The sequence below is a fragment of the Carcharodon carcharias genome, chromosome 3 (genome assembly GCF_017639515.1).
Source record: "Carcharodon carcharias isolate sCarCar2 chromosome 3, sCarCar2.pri, whole genome shotgun sequence".
Lineage (NCBI taxonomy): Eukaryota > Metazoa > Chordata > Chondrichthyes > Lamniformes > Lamnidae > Carcharodon > Carcharodon carcharias.
Window position 1 is genome coordinate 77,022,381 of NC_054469.1, and position 22,826 is coordinate 77,045,206.

General features: G+C 39.9%; 1 protein-coding gene and 2 non-coding genes across 4 annotated transcripts in view; 1 reads left to right on the forward strand and 2 right to left on the reverse strand.

Annotated features, from left to right (window-relative positions):
* The window catches only part of ift57 (intraflagellar transport 57 homolog (Chlamydomonas)), a 34,168-nt gene extending 26,128 nt beyond the window's left edge, over window positions 1–8,040 (forward strand). For both annotated transcript variants that reach the window (XM_041185038.1, XM_041185040.1), the window contains 6 exons: window positions 848–970; window positions 3,833–3,904; window positions 5,647–5,778; window positions 5,865–5,927; window positions 6,695–6,761; window positions 7,403–8,040. In XM_041185038.1, the coding sequence (XP_041040972.1) occupies window positions 848–970; window positions 3,833–3,904; window positions 5,647–5,778; window positions 5,865–5,927; window positions 6,695–6,761; window positions 7,403–7,581 (636 nt within the window). In that variant the 3' untranslated portion in view covers window positions 7,582–8,040. The remainder of the gene's footprint in view (window positions 1–847; window positions 971–3,832; window positions 3,905–5,646; window positions 5,779–5,864; window positions 5,928–6,694; window positions 6,762–7,402) is intronic.
* Window positions 8,041–18,644: 10,604 nt separating this feature from the next.
* On the reverse strand, window positions 18,645–18,768 carry LOC121276637. The gene has a single exon (XR_005942713.1). It is a non-coding gene; the product is annotated as a 5S ribosomal RNA (ribosomal RNA).
* Window positions 18,769–18,772: 4 nt separating this feature from the next.
* Window positions 18,773–18,891, reverse strand: LOC121276611. Its single transcript, XR_005942694.1, has one exon. It is a non-coding gene; the product is annotated as a 5S ribosomal RNA (ribosomal RNA).
* Between the last annotated feature and the right edge of the window lie 3,935 nt (window positions 18,892–22,826).

Consider the following 22,826-nt stretch of genomic DNA (forward strand, 5'->3'; position numbering starts at 1 on the left):
AAGGCTTGAACATGTTCCTTTTGTTTGTATAGAATGGTCCCCTGCTTATGAATGTTGCTTCTAGCAAGTGTAAATGAGCCACGTTACAAGCTCGACTCACGATCTTTAATTGTTGTTAGAGTAGCTATTAGTGCACTTGGGATTATTCAGCATGTGCTGCCCAATTGCAGAATCACCTGTAACAGTAAACAGGGAGCCTATAGTTTACTGTGGCTTTCTCCACAGCATTGCTTTGACCAATGAGAATTTACTTGCCAACCAGTCAGCATCCTTTTTATCCTGTGCTATAAGTTGTTTTGGTCATTTGAAATTTGGCATTCTTGCATTCATCCACATGAGATGGGACATGTTTTTATATTTATGAAAATTTTTTTATTTAATTACTAAAAGCTTTATGAAACCTCATCCCACTCATGGATGAGGTTTCCTAAAAAACGTGAAGGCCACTTGGCCTTTTCGCCTGCCTGCCAAGCTTTAGGTTGGAAGGGCAGCATTTACAATTACCTTAATCAGTTCCTTAATGGCCTCAAAAGGCTGTTTATGTATCAACGGATGCGCAGCCAATTCCGGCACACACCTACCGAACGAAACATCGTGGGTCTGCTCAATGACGTCGGGACGCATACCTAATGTCGTTGCGCGTCATTTTACACGTCGGCGTGTTGGGCCTGCCCCTCCATGCTAACTGAAAAATCCTGCCCATAGAGAGGAAGCAAAGATCAAACCACTTGTCACTTTGGACTGTTCTCTTAGGTCTTCTGTAGAAAATCACTTTAATGCTCTTGGGTCAGGAAAGAGAAAAATAATTTTATTGTTGCATTTATTAAAGTATGCATTTAATGTTTAGGAGGGAGTGGAGTCCACAAAACCAGAAGAGATTTTAGAATCAACAACAGATGCTGCTGAGTGGAATCTAGAAGTGGAACGAGTTCTCCCACAACTTAAAGTTACCATTCGAACTGACAACAAGGTATGCTATTTAAATTCAGTTGTGAAAGCAACCTCTGAGATCATAAAAACAAAAAATTGCAGATGCTGGAAATCCAAAACAAAAACAAAAATACCTGGAAAAACTCAGCAGGTCTGACAGCATCTGCGGAGAGGGATACTGTTAACGTTTCGAGTCCGTATGACTCTTCACCAGAACTAAGGAAAAATGGAAAAGAAGTGAAATATAAGCTGGTTTAAGGAGGGTTGGGATAGGTAGATTTGGATAGAGGGCCAGTAATAGATGGAGATTGCCAAAAGATGTCTTAGACAAAAGGACAAAGAGGTGTTGACAGTGGTGATATTAGCTAAGAAATGTGCTAATGGTGACATTAAGGGTAGAAAGCAGGACGTGCAAGGTACAGAAAGCCCTAGTGGGGGTGGGGTGGGGGGGGGGAAGGGATCGAAATAGGCTAAAAGGTAGAGATAAAACAATGAATGGAAATACATTTAAAAATAATGGAAATAGGTGGGAAAAGAAAAATATATATAAATTATTGGAAAAAGGGGGATTGGAAAGGGGGTGGGGATGGAGGAGAGAGCTTGTGATCTAAAATTGTTGAACTCAATATTCAGTCTGGAAGGCTGTAAAGTGCCTAGTCAGAAGATGAGGTGCTGTTCCTCCAGTTTGCATTGCGCTTCACTGGAACACTGCAGCAGGCCAAGGACAGACATGTGAGCATGAGAGCAGGGTGGTGTGTTGAAATGGCAAGCGACAGGGAGGTCTGGGTCATGCTTGTGGAGATCATAAATTGGGCTTATCATAAGCCACCAGGGCTTCCAGTTTTTGGAATTTCTCCATTTTGTATGTTTAACTAATGAAATATTCGGAATGTGATCCAATGGGCACCACAAAAATGATCTGTAAATGTAATCAAAGGCACTGGTTAGAACTTCGGTATTTTATTACTTTTCTGTGCATCTGATAATCACAGTATTTGTGAACACTTTAGAAATGATGTATTATAATTTTAATATGGTTTTTAGGATTTAACGATAGTATAAAGATATATGAACTAACGATTGATGAAGTACTTTGTAGAAAGAAAGTCTTGCATCTTATTTGGCACCTGAGTTACAGCCAATGATGCACTTTTGAAGTGTAGTCACTGGTGTAATGTAAGAAATGTGACATCCAATTTGTGAATACCCATCTCCCATAAACAGCAATTTGCTAATGATTATAGAATCGTTTTTTGTGATGTTGATTGAGGCATAAATATTGACCAGGACTGTGGGGATACCTCCTCTGCAAAGTAAATATATCCATCACAAGCTTTAATTTCTTAATATTTCTCTTTTATACTTACTGTCCATTTGTGTGGCAAATTGTTTTGCTGTCTTTCCTCAGATATAAATCTCCACGTGAATAATATTGTAAAATATTATTTCTGTGAAATCTTGAACATATAAACTTTTAAATATCAATAATGCACACTGAGAACCAACTGCTTAAACATTTTTACAAACTCTCTCAAATGAGATTGATTTTTATCTTGTTTCATTGTCATTTTCCTCTGCAAACAAGGATAGACTTTGCCAGTGAGGGAATTTGAAGATGTATAATCAAGATGATTCAAAATATGCAAATCTTAATGTTGGGATAAAAAGAAAGACTTGTAATTATTTAGTACCTCTCACAACTTCAGGTCATCCCAAAACACTTTAAGTAGTTCTGAAGTCCAGTCACCATTGTAATGTAGGGAAATTGGCAATCACCTTGTGCACAGCAAGTTCTCACAAACAGCAATGAAATAAGTGAGTAGATAATCTGTTTTGGGTGTTGCTGACGGGTAAGTATTGGCCTGAACAACAGGAGAACTGCTCTGCTCTTCAGATAATGCCACAGAATTGTTTATGTCCACCCAAGAGGACAGGAAGGGTTTAACATCTAAAGGGAAAGAGTGCTCCAACAGTGCAGCACTCCCTTAGTACTGCACTGAAGCGCCTGCTTTGTGTTAAACTTAGAGTGGGACTTGAACTCTCAAACTTCTACTTGGGCGAGAGTGCTACCACTTGGGCACTCTCAGGATTGAGCTCAGAGCCTACACAAAGATCCTATATTCCACAGATGCCTCAGAGTTTTGCATCCCATGACTCCAAAACTATGGACAGTTTTTTTTTCCTGAAGCCTCTCTAGGCAGCTTTCCATTCCTCTTGCTTCCTGTTGCTACATGAATAATTTCCTCACTAACACTTTCTAACTCACCCGGTACATGTAGCTGAGCTGACACTGAGTGAAAAAGCGTATGATATAGAAGTGACATTGAGAGAAGTTGGGTCAGAGGAACATAACCTTTTGAATATGTCAGCACCAAGTAAGTGCACTTTTTCCTATATACAACTTTAGTAAAAGTGGAAATAATAAATTGAGAATATATTACAAATTTTACAAGCAGTTTCAAATGTTTCTAAAAGCTAAAGTTTCACTATGATAAAAATAAACTAAAATCTATTTCAACAAATTTTGTTTTCCACTGGAAACGTTAATGCAATAATAAGATATCTGGATGTTAGACTATTGAGTGATCAATGAATTTTATGTTTTGATAATTCACCTATTCTTTGTGAATGTAAGAAAACAAGTGAAAAATGAATTCATGCAATGTGTAAAAGATAGAAAATATGCTGAAGATAAGTTTAAGACAATAATTAAATCTGGGTTCTGTTGCTGTTTGTAACTTACTTGAGAATCACTTTTTTTTTTGTCAGAACCTCTTATCTGAATTTTTGTGTACTTTCAGTTCGCTGCTAACCATCCATTATTTTTCTATAAATAGTACAAATAGTGTGTTAGAAATGTTTACTTTTATATTTAATAATATAAACGACTTTCCTTTAACAGGATTGGAGAATTCATGTTGACCAAATGCACCAGCATAAAGAGGGAATTGAAATGTCTCTGAAAGAGACAAAGGTACCACTTTATTCCAACTCAAACATGTCTACATTCGTAACCCTTAACCCACAAAGATTAAATAAGATTGCAGGCTCAAGTTAAGCATCTAAAACATTGTATAGCTCAATGCTAGGTGACTGTTACTCAGTTGGAGAATATTGTGTTCCTGTGGTTAAACTCTTCCAATGCTAAACTAGATGTGAAATTAAAGCAGACAAAGAGAATAATATTAGGAACTATGACTATGCAACAAATGGCAACCAATCCTGTCAAATGTATGGTCTCCATCAGATTGCAGCATAGAATCTTCTTGAGAAAATGAATGCAATGTCACATCTTCAATTTTTCAATAATATACAGGAAGCGCCTCGCACCAACTCAGACCAATCTGGCCAATGTGACAAACTGTCTCCATGGAGAATGTTGCCTCATTATATTGAACAGAATATGGATGAGCTGAGTCTCTTTAAGAAACCCCTCATTTATCAATCAGCCTGATTAAAGATAGCCTGGTTTCAGGCCGTCACAGCACCTTTAGCGCAAGCTCTATCATTTTAGCTGTGGGATGCTAGGGTATATGACAAATGAACATACAAGAGGACTGTTGAAATAGCCATACAGGTAGCTCCTGTTGAGGATGCCACACATCTGCTGAATAGTTGTTTATTTTGTGCTGGTCTACCAGGAGGATTTTCCAGATGCCACATGGCTGACTCAAAGCTAATTCTGTGGTTAAAGCATGTCTGGAACCTATCTAAACCCCTTGACACTTTGACTTGTAGTTTATCTCCTACAGTATAGTTTGTATTTTCCAATTTTATTGCACCACTTGAGCATTCACAAATAATGTGGAATCAAGACATTTGCCCTATGTGTTGACCACTTGCATTTTTGTTTTTCCTCAGTCCTCATAAATTTAATGTTCTACTTCTGATACGTGGTAAAACATTTTGAGCTTCATTTTTTGAGGTATAGCATCATCAGAGTCTCTTAGTTGAATTTATGTCTCTTTTAGCAAGCTGTTAGTCATCCATTATTTTTCTATAAATAATGCATTTAAAATGATTACTCCCTGGTGATAAATTCCTCATTGTTTTAGGCAAGCTAGTCTGGCAGAAATGTGCTTGGACTTGGCGAACTTAGTCAGTAGGTAAAAGATATTGGAAGTAATAAGAAACAACTTATATTTATTAGCACCATAATATCAATGTTGTAAAACATTTTACAACCAGGTCACTATTGTTATGCTGGCAAATGCAACAGGCCACTTTGGCACAGCAAACAAAGCTGACTGAAGCGCTGTAAAATGGAAATCTATTTAATCATTTTCTTCCTGTTTTATTTTTGTGAAAGTTTGCTGGATTTTTAAAATCTTATTCTTTTTTCCTCTCCTAAAAGACTGATTTGTACTGGTGTACATTTCCATGCAAGCTTGTATATTTTGTCCACTTATTAAAGCTACTTGAGTTCTTGAAAATAATGTTTTCTCAAACTTTACACAAAATGAAATAAAACTTACTTTTTCCCCAAATCAAAGTAAAACAAATAAGTTAACTGAATTAAATGAACTAAACAGAATACTCATTGGAGAACGGTTTTACACAAAAGTACTTGTGTTGCAGCCACCTAATTAGTGATTTATTTGGTCAAGATGTGCATCCTTTCAAATTATTTTGCTTACTGGGAATGCACTTGCTTTGTATTTAAGATTTCTTTATTTCTAGCTGATTCATGTTCATCGAATTCTTCTTTTTTGACAGAGTTACTTGGATAAGCTTCAAGATGAGATTAGTCGAACACTAGAAAAGGTCAGCAGTAGAGAGAAATATGTCAACAACCAGTTGGAGAATTTGATTCAGGATTTCCGTGCTGCTCAGGCCCAGCTGAATGAGGTAATCACCAATGTTTTCTTTAATGTGCCAGTTCTTGACCTTGATTCTACATAAATGTTTTGTAAATCAGTTTAATTTTCTTGTAGGCCAAAGACCGATACCGGCAAGGAAGTGGGGGCGTAACAGATCGGACTAGACTTCTCTCTGAGGTAGAACTACTATCAATTGAAAAATTGTTTTCAAGTTTATATTTTGATCTAAAGATTATTTTCCTTTAGGAAACCGATTCCTAATGGCTTTCATTTATTTAAAATTTTGGTTCCCTTCCCTCAGTAAGAAAACGCAATATGTTATAAGTGCATTTCAGACCAGATGCTAACTTTAATCCATAATCTGTCCTAAAATAGGTGATCTCAACAGAACCAACTGTGTGTGCATCAAAGGTTTGTCTCAGTGACCTTAGCTAATGCAGAAAAAAATCAGATAGGACTTTGAACACCTGATCATGACCTAGGCCATGATTTTCCCACCCTGCCCACCATCTGGTTTGTCCAGTCCTGCTGTGGCTGGCCTGCCACACTCTCTGTGGCGGGTCCCACCATGGTGGGGCCAGAAAATCCTAGCCCTAGTGTGACCTATTGGAAAATGCATATATATGTAGCTGTGCAGTGACAACAGGATTCTGTTTGGCGGTGTTACCCCTTGTGGAGAAATAGTTGATAGCTTTTCACTTTGTTGCTCATGCTCGAAGAATGGGTGTTTTGATGATTATATGAAAAATGTATGAATGGATGTCTTAAGGAGAAGAAGGTAGTAAAAGTAGAGAATTTAAAAATTGAGGGGTTTCAATCCCTCCATGCCAACTAGCTTTTTTTATTACTCCTTTTGATTTTGAAAACTAGTAAACATCATTTCAATTATTAAAGATCATTCTACAGGTATATTTTTCAATATTTTGTGTTTGTAATCTTTTAAGATAAGTGAAGAGTTGGAAAAGGTTAAACAAGATATGGAAGAAAAGGGAAGCAGCATGACTGATGGAGGTGAGTAAATGGCAGCAAGATAATCTTTTCAAATTATACCATAAATCTTGGTAACTCACAGTGATCACCAAAGGGAGAGGCGAGAATGTGTTTCTGTCGGAGGGTTGTTAGGGTATGAAATATTTAGCAGAAGCAGTGGTGAAAGTAAATTTCACCATCTTTAAAAGGAGTAGAAGATAGTTATGTGAAAAAGGAAAAAAAAAAGGTATAGGATATGGCAGATTAAATGGATAACTTTTTCAAAGAGCTGACACATTTCCTGCAAGCAATATTCAAGAAATTTCTCTTGATTTCTCCTCAAGAGCATGAACCAAGGAAACTTCAAGATAGCAATCTTCAGTGTTCAACCCTGACCAATTTGCCTTCTGTAGTCTCATTATCATCTTCAGATGCTCTTTTGAGTATTTTTCCCTTCTGTGGGGATTCTTCCGAGCTCATATTGACCAACCTACCCTCTTGTTTATTACTCATGAAGGTTTAAGGCAGTTATATATTAACATTTAGTCTGTGGAACATTTATTTGAATGTACACAAGAAATTTATGGCAATATACTAGTGAAACACTGAAGATTATATACTTTGCATAAAGTTATAAGCCAAATAGAATGACTCTGTACATTAATTGTCACTATTATTTTCAGCTCCATTAGTGAAAATCAAACAAGCATTGACTAAACTGAAACAAGAGACAACTCAGATGGATATTCGAATTGGAGTTGTGGAGCATACCTTGCTACAGGCCAAGCTCAAAGAGAAATCAAACATGACCAGAGACATGCATGCTACCAATATTCCTGAAGCCACAATAGGTGGTTATTGACATTATATGTTTGTGTCCAAATTATAATATATACTTGATCTGCTAATTCCCTATTGGAAGATTACTGAATTCTTGTGATCTAAATGAGGAATGAAAATTAACATTTAAGAAAAGTTTGGATTCTTGGAGCAAGTTCAGCTGCAGCAAATCAGTAATTGGATCATTTTCTGAGTTATTACAGTAAACATTGGCACACGTTTATGGTTAAAAAAAATGGATGAGAAACTGATTTAAAGTAGTGCCAGTGCTGCTTTCATTAAAATATAGTGTTTTACTATATAAAAGCATTGCGCTGCAACACTTATGATAATCTTGTGCTTAATAATGAGTGGGTGTTAGGGCATATATGTTTTTGAACACTCATTTTCCATTGTTATTGACAATGTAACTAATATTTCTTTTACGTTGGAAATAGTAAATTATATTTTAACATTTTGCAATAAAATGTTGCAACTGTTAGAAATGCTTATACCTCAAATTTGTTCAATACGTGAGTTATAGTATATGCCTTGAATAAAAATCTGTTTAATTTCTAATCACATGTAGCAGCACATTACCAGCAGCCATTAAGAAGCAAGTCTTAAATGTAGTATTTAATGCAAATAGGTTGATACTGCATAAAATTTAATACCTTTGAGTTACAAGTAATGCAGTTTCTAGATTCATTGGCATTAATTGGTCTAGGTTTACTCTAATCTTTATAAGCCCCTTGGTATTTTTTTTCTAAACACTCCCAGGGATTGAATGTTCTCTAATACATGAATATCATTTATATTTATTTTAACACTATCTTTATGAACTGGTCCTATAAAATGTTCTAAAATACAGTAAATTGTGCAATTCATAAAAGTGTGCTGACATATTGTGTATAGTTTAACTCTTGCATGCAGTGCAGATATTTTGTGAGCCTTTTATAAATGTGCATTTGCACATTGTAACTTTATTTTATCAGTAATTTTTTGTCTAGTTAAACCAGTTCTACATCTGACATTTTTTTTTATAAAAGTGCATTAATATCCTACAAATCAACCCCACAAAACAAACCTTATTAAAGTTTGTTTCACTTGTGAAGGAGACCTGTGTAACTATATCATAACTTCACTCAAGTTACTCAATTGCCTTCATGTGTGGAATTAACTCATTTTTTGTAAGTTGCCTTGCTTCTATTCTTTGTACCTTTGGATATCCCTCACACACTTGCCTGCATGTATTGCAATGTCTCTCTCATGTTGTACAAACATTTGTATTTTTATGAGTCATCACTGCTCGATAGTATGTGTGCTTTCTGAGGTTTAACAGCTTTGATTCAGAGACAATTTGTAGAGGAATGATGACCTGACTACTCAGTGTTGTATAGGCGGCCATACAATATTGAATGTCATTGTCATCAAATTCAACATGTTGTATAATTTTATATATTTGTGCTAAGTAGTAAGAAATTAATTTCCTCTGCAACCTGTTGAATAGGCTCTGCGTTCCACTGCTTTGACGGTGCTGATGAACACTGAAGTTGCCAGTGGTGACTTATGGATTTTTTATTCCCATTTGGGGGCTACCTTGTTTGTATAAATATTATCTCCTTGTAAAGTAATATATAATTCCTAATTTCTTCACCTGAGTTTCTGCCTTTGGAATTACTGCATCACCTGCTTCTATAACTCTTATAAATGCAATTAGGGTGAAATAATATCGATTGTGCGGCTGTATTTCGTTACCCCACCCAACAACCACACAACCATGACCAAGTGCAACAACATCCAATCTATTGTTTTCCTTCCGAAATGACCATAGAACCTCATTAGCAATTATGTAAAGGTGAAAGAAAAGAACTGATTGGAGCAAAACATTTGCAGCCAAAGCGGATCACGTAGATTTTAGGTATTTAATTGAGGAAGGGTAGCCATTTGGTTCACTATATGATTGTGTAACTGGAATGAAATTGTAGAACACAGCAAATCCGTAAGAGACGTCAGTCAAAAATATACCAATTGCCATGATGTACTTACTCCTACACTTCTCCCAATGTTTTCTCACCCTAACGGGAGAACAAAGTGTGACTGGCCGTGATAATGCCATCCGAATTCTCACAAGGCGTTGCTAAGACACCGAACCACTCGGCGTTCCAGCCTGAGGAATGTTATTTTTTGAGGAGCAGCAGCTGCTGAAAATGAAGCGAGACCAGGGCAAGGCGGGATGAAGAAACAGGTCCACCACGAAAAATGTGGAAGCCGCTCAAATTTATAACAAACCTTCACTTTACAAAGTCACATAACGTAACCAGTCAAAAAGTTTTCAAATATGTAATAGTGGTTGTGATAATAGTTGCGGCGCTCGCTTATGTGTCCCTCCTCTCTTCGCAAATGTCAGGTATGTAAATTGTCAGCGTTTTCATGTTAACCTTTCAGCATTGTACTACTGTGCGGACATATCCCTCCCAGATTTGGGACAGCAAGTGTTGAAAAGGGTGAGATGAATGAATTAGAAAGGGAGGAGACTCATGCAGGGAGCTTAAACAACAACATAAACCTGCTGGGTATTTCCAGCATTTTCTGTTTTTATTTTATATTTCCAGCATCCGTAGTATTTTCCCATAAAGCTGGTGGGTTTTATGTGCTGAAAAGTTCTATGTAATTCTATGAAGAAAGTTATATAAAGCTGTGAGAGTAACTTGTGAAACAGTTATCTGAAATAACGTATATGGACGCATAACTTTACCAAAGCTGATTAAATTATTAAGCACCAGCTCCTTTTGTTTGAAAAACCTTCATCAAAATTAAATTTTAATCATTTAACTATTTCTGAAAAAGAATTGGAAAACATTGTGCCTAGAGGTACCAAGCACCTGAATAAATTACATGTTTGCAGAAGGAAACATTTTAAAACGTATTTGAAGCAATTATTATTACTGCCAGTGAGTGAGTTCCAGTGTTTTAACCCAGCAATGATGAAGGAACATCAATATATTTCCAAGTCAGGAATTGGAGGGGACCTTGCACATGGTGGTCTCCCCATGTGCCAGCTCGCCTTATTCATCTAGGTGATAGAGTTTGCGGGTTTGGAAAGTCACATTGGGGTGTTGCTACTGCTCATTTTGTACATGGTAACGCTGCTGCTGTGCACCAGTAGTGGAGGGAGTGAATGTTTAAGGTGGATGCTGTATAAAACAAGCAGGATGCTTTGTCCTGGATGGTATTGAGCTTGTTCAGTGTTGTTGGAGATGTGCCTTTCCAGCAAAGTGGAGAGCACTCCATCATGTTCTTGACTTGTGCCTTGTATATGATGAATCAGTTTTGGGAGTCAGGAGGTGTGTTACACACCGCAGAATACCCAGCCTCTGACCTGCTCTTCTAGCCAGAGTATTCATGTGGCTGGTTCAGTTAAGTTTCTGATCAATGGTGATCCCCAGGATGTTGATGGTGTGCATTCTGTGTGCACATGCATCAGCATCTTTCTGTACCATCACATGAAGGTCCTCATCTGAGACCTTTGCAGCAGACCTTGCATGCGACCTCGCACTCTAGTGAGCTGGCACCAGTGCTCTCCTTGTCTCCTTCCCTGGTTGCACACCACTCGTGCTCCATGTCTCACCACATGCAGATCTGTCCTCTAAGCTACTCTCTGAAGTATGAGCTGGTGGCTGCAAATGACAGAAAGTGATGGTGTTTCTTCTTTGTCAGTCTTTTTTTCTTATTCCATATCTTGTTCTTGTGTATCTGAAAGAAGGAAGGCACAAGGATTGGATTACGTGAGGGAAGGGCCTGGCAACCAAGAGTTGGATGTTTAAACCATCTGTAGCTTATACATTATAGAATCAAAGATCTTCATACCTTAAAAGCAGAGTTAGTGGATGGCTTCTTGGAGATGTGGGCTACCCACTGAAGATGTGGCTGATGACATCTAAGCCCAAAGTGATGCCTAGGAGAGATATCAAAGCTACCTGACCACCAAAGCTGTCATCAAACAAGCAATCAGAATGTCTGCTTTATTCAATATGCAATAGCTCAGATATCTAGAATAACAGTGGTGTAATGCGCTTTGCAAAATATAGCACAGCAGCACACACTGGAGCTTCAGGAAGAAGATGGTGCTGAGTGCACTGCCTCCTTGGAAAAGAAGGAGAGGAATGTGACGTGCGGAAGGTGCCAGCAGCTGCACTCAGCTGTCTGGGGTGGCCTGATTCTACCAGGATGCAGTTAAAGTGAAATAGTACAGCCTGGCAGCCAAATTCTGTACCCACTTGGTTCCCCAACCTCTAAAATAAGACGGACCGAGATTCAACAGTTGATACTTTTCACAAACAACTATTGCTCATCTTTAACTCTTGTCCTGCCATCCTTCATGAGACAGAAGGCAATTAGCCAGTCAGCAGGCAAATGGGCAATAGGAAAAATGGAGCAAACAAATAAAGTTAATCATACATTAAAAATTAAACAGAAAATAACAATTGCCGTTAAACTCCCAAGTGCATACCTGTGTAGAATTACATTCCTAAGTCCTCATTTTTCTATCACTTCTATATGCTGCAACTTCTTTGGCTTCAGCAGGCCGCTTGTAACCCTGCTCTGACTGTTTAGATGCTCTTGGCCAAAGTTGGCCGGGATTTGAAGTCTGAGAGGGGCGCTGCCAAAGATTGCCCTGCCTGCACCTGTGCAGTGGCCAACTCAGTCATCAGGACAGAAAGCACCACGTGAGACATTAACTGGGGGGAGTGATGGGGGGAATGCTATGATGCAAAGTGGAAGAGTCCCCACTTCGATGTACCCTTTCTCCAACTTTCCCCTTTTGGCCTACATGGTTCCTGCTAGCAATGAGTCGGAGAGAACTTTGCTGCACTTCAGTGAGGTATTGAACCAGCATGTACTCACTTGACTGCCATGTCTGATACTCCATGCAGATAGTCATTCTTTCCATGAATTTAAACATCAGAGCACATCATGGCACTCAAGTTGGAGATGGACTCCTTATATTTCTCTCTAATCACGAACATTGCAGCTAGAAAGGCTGACAGGACCTGACACATTTTCTGCTACTGTTCTAGAATTATTTTATACAGAGGGCTCCCAAGACTCAGTATCTGCACCCAACTGAGCAGAACTTGGAACGTTCTTTGCTGTCTGACAGACATGCTCTGCTGCTGTCTCTGTCATCTGTTCTTGCTCACTTGCAATATGTAAGATACCACGTCTTTGGGGCACCACTGAGGTTTGTGCATCTGAGCTGGTGGCAGGTCTGCATGAATCCTGTGACAGTGATTCATCAGAGTGAGTGACCTTCTCTGAGGAGTCTTTGTCCTTCTCCTGCGCTATGTCCTGCTTGACACTCAATGGGCCTCTGGGAAATAAAAGAAATGAATTAGAACTGTCAAGTGCTAAGTCATCAGTGTGCACATGATCATATTTTTCTGACCGCTGGCATCAAGTCAACATGAGTGAGTGTTGCATGTCATGTGGAATGATTTACAGCTGTATGATATTTAATTCTATCATCCTATAGCTGGGAGACCCCCAACTCTCCAACTCTGATGGCCAGGCTTGCCAAAATTTGGCTTATTGCCAGCGCTTCCTCTTCCACAGGTGTTAGCATGGAAATGGTTGAAGGGCCATCTATGGTTCCCAGCCCTTCTCTGGTGTTCTGTGTTCTTCTGCAAAGTGGGAATTAAAAAACCTATGAGTGAGAGTAATGGAGTGTGTTGAGAGGATGAAGGAGTGACCCTTTATGGAGGGTCACTGTGAGCAATAGAAATGAGAAGAAAACTGGCGGGAGAGAACCAGCCTGTGGTTGGAGGAGCAGCTCCTTGCAGAACCTTTATTTGAACTTACCCATAGTTTGAACTTTGAGCCTGCGGACTGGTTAGAGAGGCATGGTGGGATGGATAGTGGCCTGCAAGTAAAGGCCAACATGCCTCAGGTGTTCTTGGATGCTAGAATTATGACCAAGATGTGTGGGAACAAATGTAGACTGCACAGATTAGATTGGTTGAATCAATGCCTAATTTGTTGTTCCTTATAACAGTGTAAGTTCTTTAATTAAATCAAGTTGTATATTTGCTTACTACCACCCGCTTGGGTGGTCTTCCGGCGATGGTGTATGTCCGGTGTAGCTGTCGCTTCCTGCTTGTCTGCAGACCCTGTCGTCTTGTTTTTTCCCTAGTTGCTTGTGCGGACGCCAGTTTATATAGGGTCGTTGTTGCATTATCACATCATTGCCTTCAACCTTGCTTTTTTGCTATCTCAGCGGTTTCTTGTTTTTTAAATGTCTACATATGGGCAGGGCCTTGTTAAGTTCACAGTAACACAATCAATTGTCACAGAACCCAATAATACAATTAATTGTCCCAGGACTCAGTAACACAATGAACTGCCTGCTATTGTTTGACCAGGCCCAGCAATTTACCAATGTCCATCTGTTTGTATATCAAAGTCCCACCTGCAGTCTGCTGAGGCCAGCTGATTTATAATCAGTTTGCCTGCTTTAAAAAGTTGAGCTGAATTAAACGATGTGTGTCATCATCACTCCCTCTCACACCAATTAATTGGGAAACCTGGAAGTCAGATGCAAAAACATTAGCTTCAATAAAAACCCACTGACAAATGCACTGCCGAAACTTCCAAGTTCCCCACATACTGCTGGGCTGCCTCATTGCCAGTAGGTAAATAAGTTAAAATTCAGTTCTATGTTTGATGTGTATATGAATTCCCAAGACAGGCATCTTATTTTTGGTCTTTGAAGAAACTTTAATACTTAGTTCATTAGCAAGTTAGCCACCTACATCATAGTTCTTTTTTTAAATCTTGTCTTAAAGATACTTTGCTTTAAAGATTCAAAATCTAAATGTATCTGGTTTCCAAATCCTTCTTATGACAAAATGACCGAAAAATCCCAAAACATGAAGCTCTCTTTCTATCATTGTACTTCTAGTTCTGTATGGGGCTTCTCCTTTTTAGTCATAAGAAGTTATAAGAAGAAGAGTATTGAAGCACATATCAGAAATCCGGGCATTCATGTTCACCAACCACAAATTAAACTGGTTGAAAAATTGTGATGCACCTGATTTCTAATATGTGCTGCTGCTCACTGAAAGTGCAAACGTACAGGAGGCCAACAGAAAAGGGCAGCGATGGTGACACTTGAGAAGCAGTCACTGCCCCTACCCCACACATTCGAAAGTCTTAAGGGTATGCAGACAGACCAACGTTGGATGATGTCCTTATCCACGGGTCCACAAGGGAAGAGCATGACCACAAGGTTTGGGAAGTTCATATGAATGAGGACATTTGAACATACAAGTGAACATACAAATTAGGAGCAGGAGTAGGTCACTCAGCCCTTCGGACCTGCTCCGCCGTTCAATGACATCATGGCTGATCTGATTGTAACCTCAACCCCTACCTACCCCCAATAACGTTTCACCCCCTTGCTTATCAAGAATCTATTTACCTTTGCCTTAAAAATATTCAAAGACTCTGCTTCGACCACGTTTTGAGGAAAAGAGTTCCAAAGGCTCACAACCCTCTGAGAGAAAATATTTCTCCTCATCTCTGTCCTATTTTTAAACAGTGACCCCTAGTACTAGGTTCTCCCAGAAGAGGAAACATTCTCTCCACATTGACCATGTCAAGACCCCTCAGGATTTTATATGTTTCAGTCAAGTCGCCTCATACTCTTCCAGTGGATACAAGCCTAGCCTGTCCAGCCTTTCTACATAAAACACCTCGTCCAATCCAGGTATCAGTTCAGTAAACCTTTTCTGAATTGTTTCCAACTCATTTACATCCTTGTTAGCTAGCCCATCTTCTATCCATTCCAATATGTTACATCCTACACAATGAGCTTTTACTTTTTGCAGAAAGCTTTGATGTGGCACCTTACCCACTGCTTCCTGGAAATCTAAATACAGTACAACCCCTTTATCCACAGCATATGTAACTTCTTCAAAGAACTCCAATAAGTTGTTTAAACATGTTTTCCCTTTCACAAAACCATGTTGACTCTGCCTGATTACCATTAATTTTTCTAAGTGCCCTGCTACAACATCGTTAATAACAGCTTCAAAGATTGTCTCTATGACAGATGTTAAGCTAACTGGCCTGTAGTTTCCCTCTTTCTGTCTCCCTCCCTTTTTGAATAAAGGAGTTACATTCACTATTTTCCAATCTAATGAAACTTTTCTTGAATCAAGGAAATTATTGAAAGATAAAACCAATGCATCAACTGTCTTACCAGCCACTTCTTTTAAGACCCTAGGATGAAATCCATCAGGACCTGGGGACCTGTCAGCCTGCAGCTCCAACAATTTTCACAGTACCACCTCCCTGGTGATTGTAATTTTCCCAAGTTCCTCCCTCCCTTCCTTTTCATGATTTACAGCTATTTCTGGGATGTTACTTGTGTCCTCTATGGTGAAGACTGATGCAAAATACCTGTTCAATTCATTTGCCATCTTCTTATTTTCCATTATTAATTCCCTTTCTATAGAAGCAATGCTCACTCTTACTATCTGTCTTTATATTTCTAGCTGGCTTTCTCTCTCATTTTATTTTTTCCTTCCTTGTCAATCTTTTGGTCATTCTATGCTGTTTTTATATTCTGCCCAATTTTCTGACCTGCCACTCATCTTTGTGCAATTATATGGTTTTTCTTTAAGCTTGATACTATCTTTAATTTTTTTTAGTTAGCCATGGATGGTGGTTCCTCCCCTTGGAATTTTCCTTTCATGTTGGAATGTACCTATTCTATGTATTCTGAAATGTCCACCACTGCATCTCTATTGACCTATCCCTTAACCTAATTTGCCAGTTCACTTTGGTAGCTGTGCTTTTATACCTTCATAATTGCCCTTATTTAAGGTTAAAATACTAGTCTTGGACCCACTCTCCTCGCCCTCAAACTAATTCCAAAATTCAGTTATATTATGATCACTGCTACCTAGGGATGTCTTCACTATGAGGTTATTAATTAATCCTATCTCGTTGCTCAATACCAGGTCTGGTATAGCCTGCTCTCTGGTTGTTGCCAAAATGTGCTGTTCTAACAAACTATTGCAAAAACATTCTATGAATACCACATCTAAGCTACCTTTGCCAATCTGACTTTCCCAACCCAGAAAATTCCCCATGATTATCACCATATCTTTCTGACAAGCTCCTATTATTTCTTCCTTTATACCAAGCCCTAGTTGTATGGTTACCGTTAGGATGCCTGTACACCACTCCCACAAGTGACTTCTTGCCTTTATCATTTCTCATCTCTACCCAAACCATTTCTACATCCTGGTTTCCTAAACTTACGTCATCCCACTTTAATGTGCTAATACCATCATTAATTAACAGAGTCACCTCTCCGCCTTTTCTTAGATTTCTATCCTTCCTAAATGTCACCTACCATTCAATATTCAGGTCCTAATCTATGTCTCGGCAATGGCTATCAGATCATACTTATTTATTTCTAATTGTGCTCTCAGTTCATCTGTTTTGTTTTGAATGCTACGTGCATTCAGATACAGAACCTTTAGTTTTGTCCTTTTATTATTTTTGTAACCTCAAGCCTTATCTGCTGATTTACTCTTAGATTTGTACTCCCTGTCCCTTCCTGTCATGGTCTGTTTATCATTTCCCATATTAATATCTTTCTCTCTTGTTTTTTCTCTACTCTCTGATTTACCACATCTTCCCAAATTTGATCCCTTGCCCCCAATTTAAAAGCCTCTCTACTTCCCTAGTTATGCAGCTCACCAGAGCATTAGTCACAGTACAGCCCCCACTTTCCCCAGTTCTGGTGCCAGTGCCCCACAAACCGGAACCCACAAACACTAGTCTTCGAGCCATTTATTAATCTCTCTATGTACCCTGTGCCATTTTGTACATCAGCTAATAAAGGTTCTGCTTTTTAATTAGTGCCTAGCTCCTCATACTCTCTATGCAGAACTTCTTTCCTAATTCTATGTCAGTGGTATCTAAATGAACATAACTGGATCCTCCCCCTCCCACTGCAAGTTCCACCCCAGCCCTGAGCAGATATTCTAAATCCTGGCTCCGGATTGGCAACACAGCTCTCTGGACTCTCGCTCTTTGCTGCAGAGAACAGTGTCAATCTCCCTCACTATATTGTCCCCTACTACCACTACATTCCATTTTGCTCCCCCTACTTGAATGGCTTCCTGCACTATGGTGCCATGGTTAGTTTGCTCATTCACCCTGTAGCCCCTACTTTCATCCAAACAAGCTGAGAGAACCACACACCTATTAAACAATTGCAGAGGCTGACACTCCTGAACTCTTACCCTCTGGGTCCCGTTACCTACCTCACTTACAGTCACACCCTCCTGTCCCTGACCACTGATCAAATCAGAAGACCCTCTCCTAAGGATTGTGTCTGCCTCCTGGTACAAAGCATCTAAGTAACATCCCCCTCCCTGATGTGTCTCAGTGTTTGCAACTCAGCCTCCCGCTCAATAACTGAGCCAAAGCTGCTCAGACTGCAGACGTGTTTGCCCTGAATCACACTGGCATTCAGGAGTTCCCACTTGCTGTAGCCTTGACACATCATCTGTCTGTCATCATTAATGTGTTTTAATTAATTACTTAATTATATTATTCACTTATTTATTTTCCTTGTTTATATATTTTATTAATTTTAGCACCAATTCGTATACTTTTTTAAACCTTGGGATTGGAATAGACCTTAATCAGTTACCAGATACTCATCAAACAGCTAGCTCCTTTCCCTGTAGTGTAGTAAGAACCCATTCCTACAGGGTGATAAAGGTACAAAAAGCAAAAGGAAAGGAACATCACCTTTCCCTCCTCACTGAATTTGCCCACTCATCAAACTCCCAGGTAACTCTTTCAAGTACAAACATTTGTTCCTATTCAGATGAAGTTATATTGTTTCATATTTTGCCATTGTGAGATTTGAACTCTTGATACTCTTTCGAGTACAAACCTGTTTCCATCTGTTTCAGATGAAGTTACATGTTTCATAGTTTGCCATTGTGAGATTTGAACTCTTGATCTTAGGGTTACAAACCCAGTACCATAACCACTTGGCTATTTAGGCCAAGTCAAAGCCTACTGCACCTGGTATTCCCAGGCAGTCTCCCATCCAAGTACTAACCAGGCCTGAGTCTGCTTAGCTTCGGAGTTCAGACGAGATCGGGCGTTTTTTTTTCAGACTAGTATGGCCGTAGGCTAAAAGCCTACTGCACCTGGTATTCCCAGGCAGTCTCCCATCCAAGTACTAACCAGGCCTGAGTCTGCTTAGCTTCCGAGATCAGACGAGATCGGGCGCTTTCAGACTAGTATGGCCATAGGCTAACATGTTTCCATCTGTTTCAGATGAAGTTACATTGTTTCATAGTTTGCCATTGTGAGATTTGAACTCCTGATCTTGGGGTTACAAAACCAGTACCATAACCACTTGGCTATTTAGGCCAAGCCATTAAACTCCCATGTATGCACTCAGTTCCAAAGCTGCACTCATTTACCCTCGTTTACTTGTTTACATTGTGTGTTTACCCTGCCCAAGGTCAGAAGAAAGCAAGAAACTTGGTCTACTTACACAGTACTTTCTAATTACAGTCTATACTAGATGTTTCAAGAACAAGATTAACACTTAACTCCCCCATTCACCAAATTCCCAGGTATGCACTCAATTCCAAAGCTGCATTTGTTTACCTTAGCTGCACTAAAGAACCTGAATTTACAGAAACCAGATTTAACCAGTGAGCTAATTAACTACTCAGCTCTCTCAGCAGGTTGTGTTTACCCTGCCTAAGGCTGGAAGAAAATAAGAAAACAAAAACAGAATTACCTGGAAAAACTCAGCAGATCTAACAGTATCAGTGGAGAAGAAAAGAGTTGACGTTTCGAGTCCTCATGACCCTTCAGAAACGTCAACTCTTTTCTTCTCCACCGATGCTGCCAGACCTGCTGAGTTTTTCCAGGTAATTCTGTTTTTGTTTTGGATTTCTAGCATCCGCAGTTTTTTGTTTTTAAGAAAGTAAGAAACTTTGCCCACTTACACAGTACTTTCCAATTACTGCAGATTACAGACTAGAATAGATTTTTCAAGGACAAGATTAACACCTTAAACTCCCCCAGTCACCAAACTCCTAGGTTTGCACTCATTTTCAAAGCTACACTCGTTTACCTTAGCTGCATTAAAGAATCCTGAATTTATAATAAACTAAACTAGAGCTAGAAAAAACAGATTTAACCAGTTAATTAACTACTCAGTTCTCTAAGCAGAGTGTGTTTACATTCAAATTAGGAGCAGGAGTAGGCCACTCGGCACCTCGAGCCTGCTCCACCATTCAATAAGATCATGGCTGATCTAATTATAACCTCAACCCCACATTCCTGCCTACCCCCGATAACTTTTCACCCTCTTGTTAATCAAGAATCTGTCTAGCTCTGCCTTAAAAATATTCACAGTCTCTGCTTCCACCACCTTTTGAGGAAGAGGGTTCCAAAGACTCACGACCCTCTGAGAGAAATAATTCTCCTAATCTCTGTTTTAAACGAATGACCCTTATTTTTAAACTGTGCGTGAAAAGATTTTGCCTCATCTCTGTTTGCCCCTTATTTTTAAACAGTGACCCCTAGTTCTAGATTCTCCCACAAGAGGAAACATCCTCTCCACATCCATCCTGTCAAAACTCCTCAGGATCTTAAAGGTTTCAATCAAGTCACCTCTTACTTTTCTAAATTCCAGTGGGTACAAGCCTAACCTGTACAACCTTTCCACACCGACCTTGGCAGAAACTGGGGCTCGACCTCTTTGGTTACTGGGCAAGGCATACCTCATTGCTGTAGGTTACTACTCCAGATGGCAGGAAATACTCAGACTCCACACCACTACAGCTGAGTCGGTGATCAGGGCGCTTTAGAACATCTTCTGTACACAAGGCTTTCCTAATGAAATCATCTCAGATAATGGTCCACAATTTGCTAACGATCACTTCAGGAAATTTACTGCCATGGGGATCGGCCATGTCACCAGTTCCCCTCTCCATCCACAAGCTAACAGGGAAGTTGATCGAGCGGTCAGGACCATCAATATCCTGATGCCTAAGAATTCTAGCTGGCAATCAGCCCTGTTGTATTACCAAGCTACGCCTCTAACCAATGGACTCTGTCCAGCTGAATTGTTCATGGGTTGACCTCTAGAAACGCAAGTTCCTCTACTGTCAAGGAATCTCCAACCTAATGTTTCCCCTGCTGACCACAAGAGGGTGAGAAACAGGGGACAGGTCTCTGTGAGAAACAAGAAGGCCTGAATCTTTGGCTTGGTGAGCAGGGGTGGGGCCCACTCACCGAGGTATAAAATGACGCGGGGTGACGTTGGCTGTGCATCCTGACGTCACCCCGCGTCATTTAGATTTTCAGTTCAGAACTGCCAAAGGCCTTTTAAGGCCATTTAAAAAGGCAATTAAGCAATTACCTGAGCTGCCCATCCAACCTTAAGGTTAGCGGGCAGGCGAAAAGCCCAGGCGGCCTTCTCATTTTTCATGGAACCTCATTCATGGATGGGATGAGGTTTCATGAATGATTTTAAATTTTCACACAAATTTTTATTAAAATTAATGCACGTGTCCCAGCTCATGTGACAGTTTCACATGAGGGAACATGTCATAAAAATTATTTCTCCACTTCATTAACCTTTTAAAACTTCAAACTTATCTCTGTGCCTCAGGGAGATTTCTGCGCTCTTTCACGCGCATGCATGAAAGAGCGTACTTCCAACTCAGGCAACCCCTCTCCCATGTGTGTACATGGAGCACACAGCCTTAATTAGCCTACCCACGTCAAATGGCGGCGCGGACCCGATTGGGGGCACCGATTGGGTCTGCGCCCGCCCATTCCTGCCCCCGCACAACCACCCCACCCCCGACGAGGGGAAAATTCTACCTCAACAGTTATACATCTCCAGACATGGGGCCAAGACCCTAGCACCCTTACCTCTGGGCCAAAGTCTTTGGATCTTGGATCATAAGTCAGAACGGAACACCCACCGTCAAACCTAGTACTTTCTAATGCAGCAAGAGAGCCCTGATTTCACTGGTATCCACGAGTACGCAAATTTTCAATTACCTCATGATGTGGGATGGAGACCTCAAAGATACTTCAAATAGCTTGCATGATGCTGATCCAGCCCTGGACCCAATTCCAGGCCACCTGCCCCATGTAGAAGTCACCACAATGTGGTCCGAGAGAGTGATGAAGGCGCCACTGAGACTTAACCTCTGACCGGGGGAGTTTGCTGGGGCAGGAGGTAAGCAGAGCCAATGTAATGTAAATGGTTTAAAGTAAATGCAATGTAAATGGTTTGGAAATAGTTCACACTGTTATTTAAAAAGTTGATAGTATACTTGGGAGAAGATGCAGTGTAATGGGTTAATAGAATAGTTATGGTAAAGGTGATGTAGGCCATGACATAAAAGTGACATCAGCAGTCATGTGCTAGTGACTCTGTAGAGCAGACCAAGCAGGGAAGATGTGCCTCCTATATAATGTAAATAAACCAGGTTGAAGTAACTATCTGAGTCAGGCTACTGTCCCTCTCCATAAGATATACCACATCACAAGTATATGAAACACAAAGATCCAAAGAGTTGGCTGAGGGTGGAGCAGAGTGAGATCAGAAGAGTTGGGGGTGGGGTATTTGATTGCAAGGTTGGTTGGGAGAAGCAGATAAATTTGATCCAGCAGTCACATGAAAAGACACTTAGCTCCTGGATCAGGCAGTCCTTGTCTCTTTAGGTACCAAGTTTCCTGAGGTCTGGGATACCTAGTGGTGGTTAACTGTCTGGCACGCAAGCCTAATGATAATATTTAATTGACCAACCTGCGTCCTGCACACTGTTGACTGCCCACCCCCATCCCACCTCTGTCAAAACAATTGGGCTGGTTCGAGGCAGTTTGTGATCGCGTTTCAGATTTTAAATATTTTTATATCCCACTAAACACAAAACTACCTGTTTCTTTTTTGTAGGGATAGTGGGGCAGGGCAGCGACAGGGGGGGGTGGTGGGGGGTTAAAATTCCCACCATTTTATCTCTAGCTCTTTATTTACGTCTCTGTTGTTCTGGGCACAGTTAATCAATTTGATTCCTAAGCATAAATGAAAGAAATCTGTATCAAAAAGTTGGCTGTACATAGAATATGAATTACATACTGCTTAAAGTCTGCAGAATTCACATGGTATACAATGTGTAACCCATTTCATGAGCCCATTTTGCATGCTGT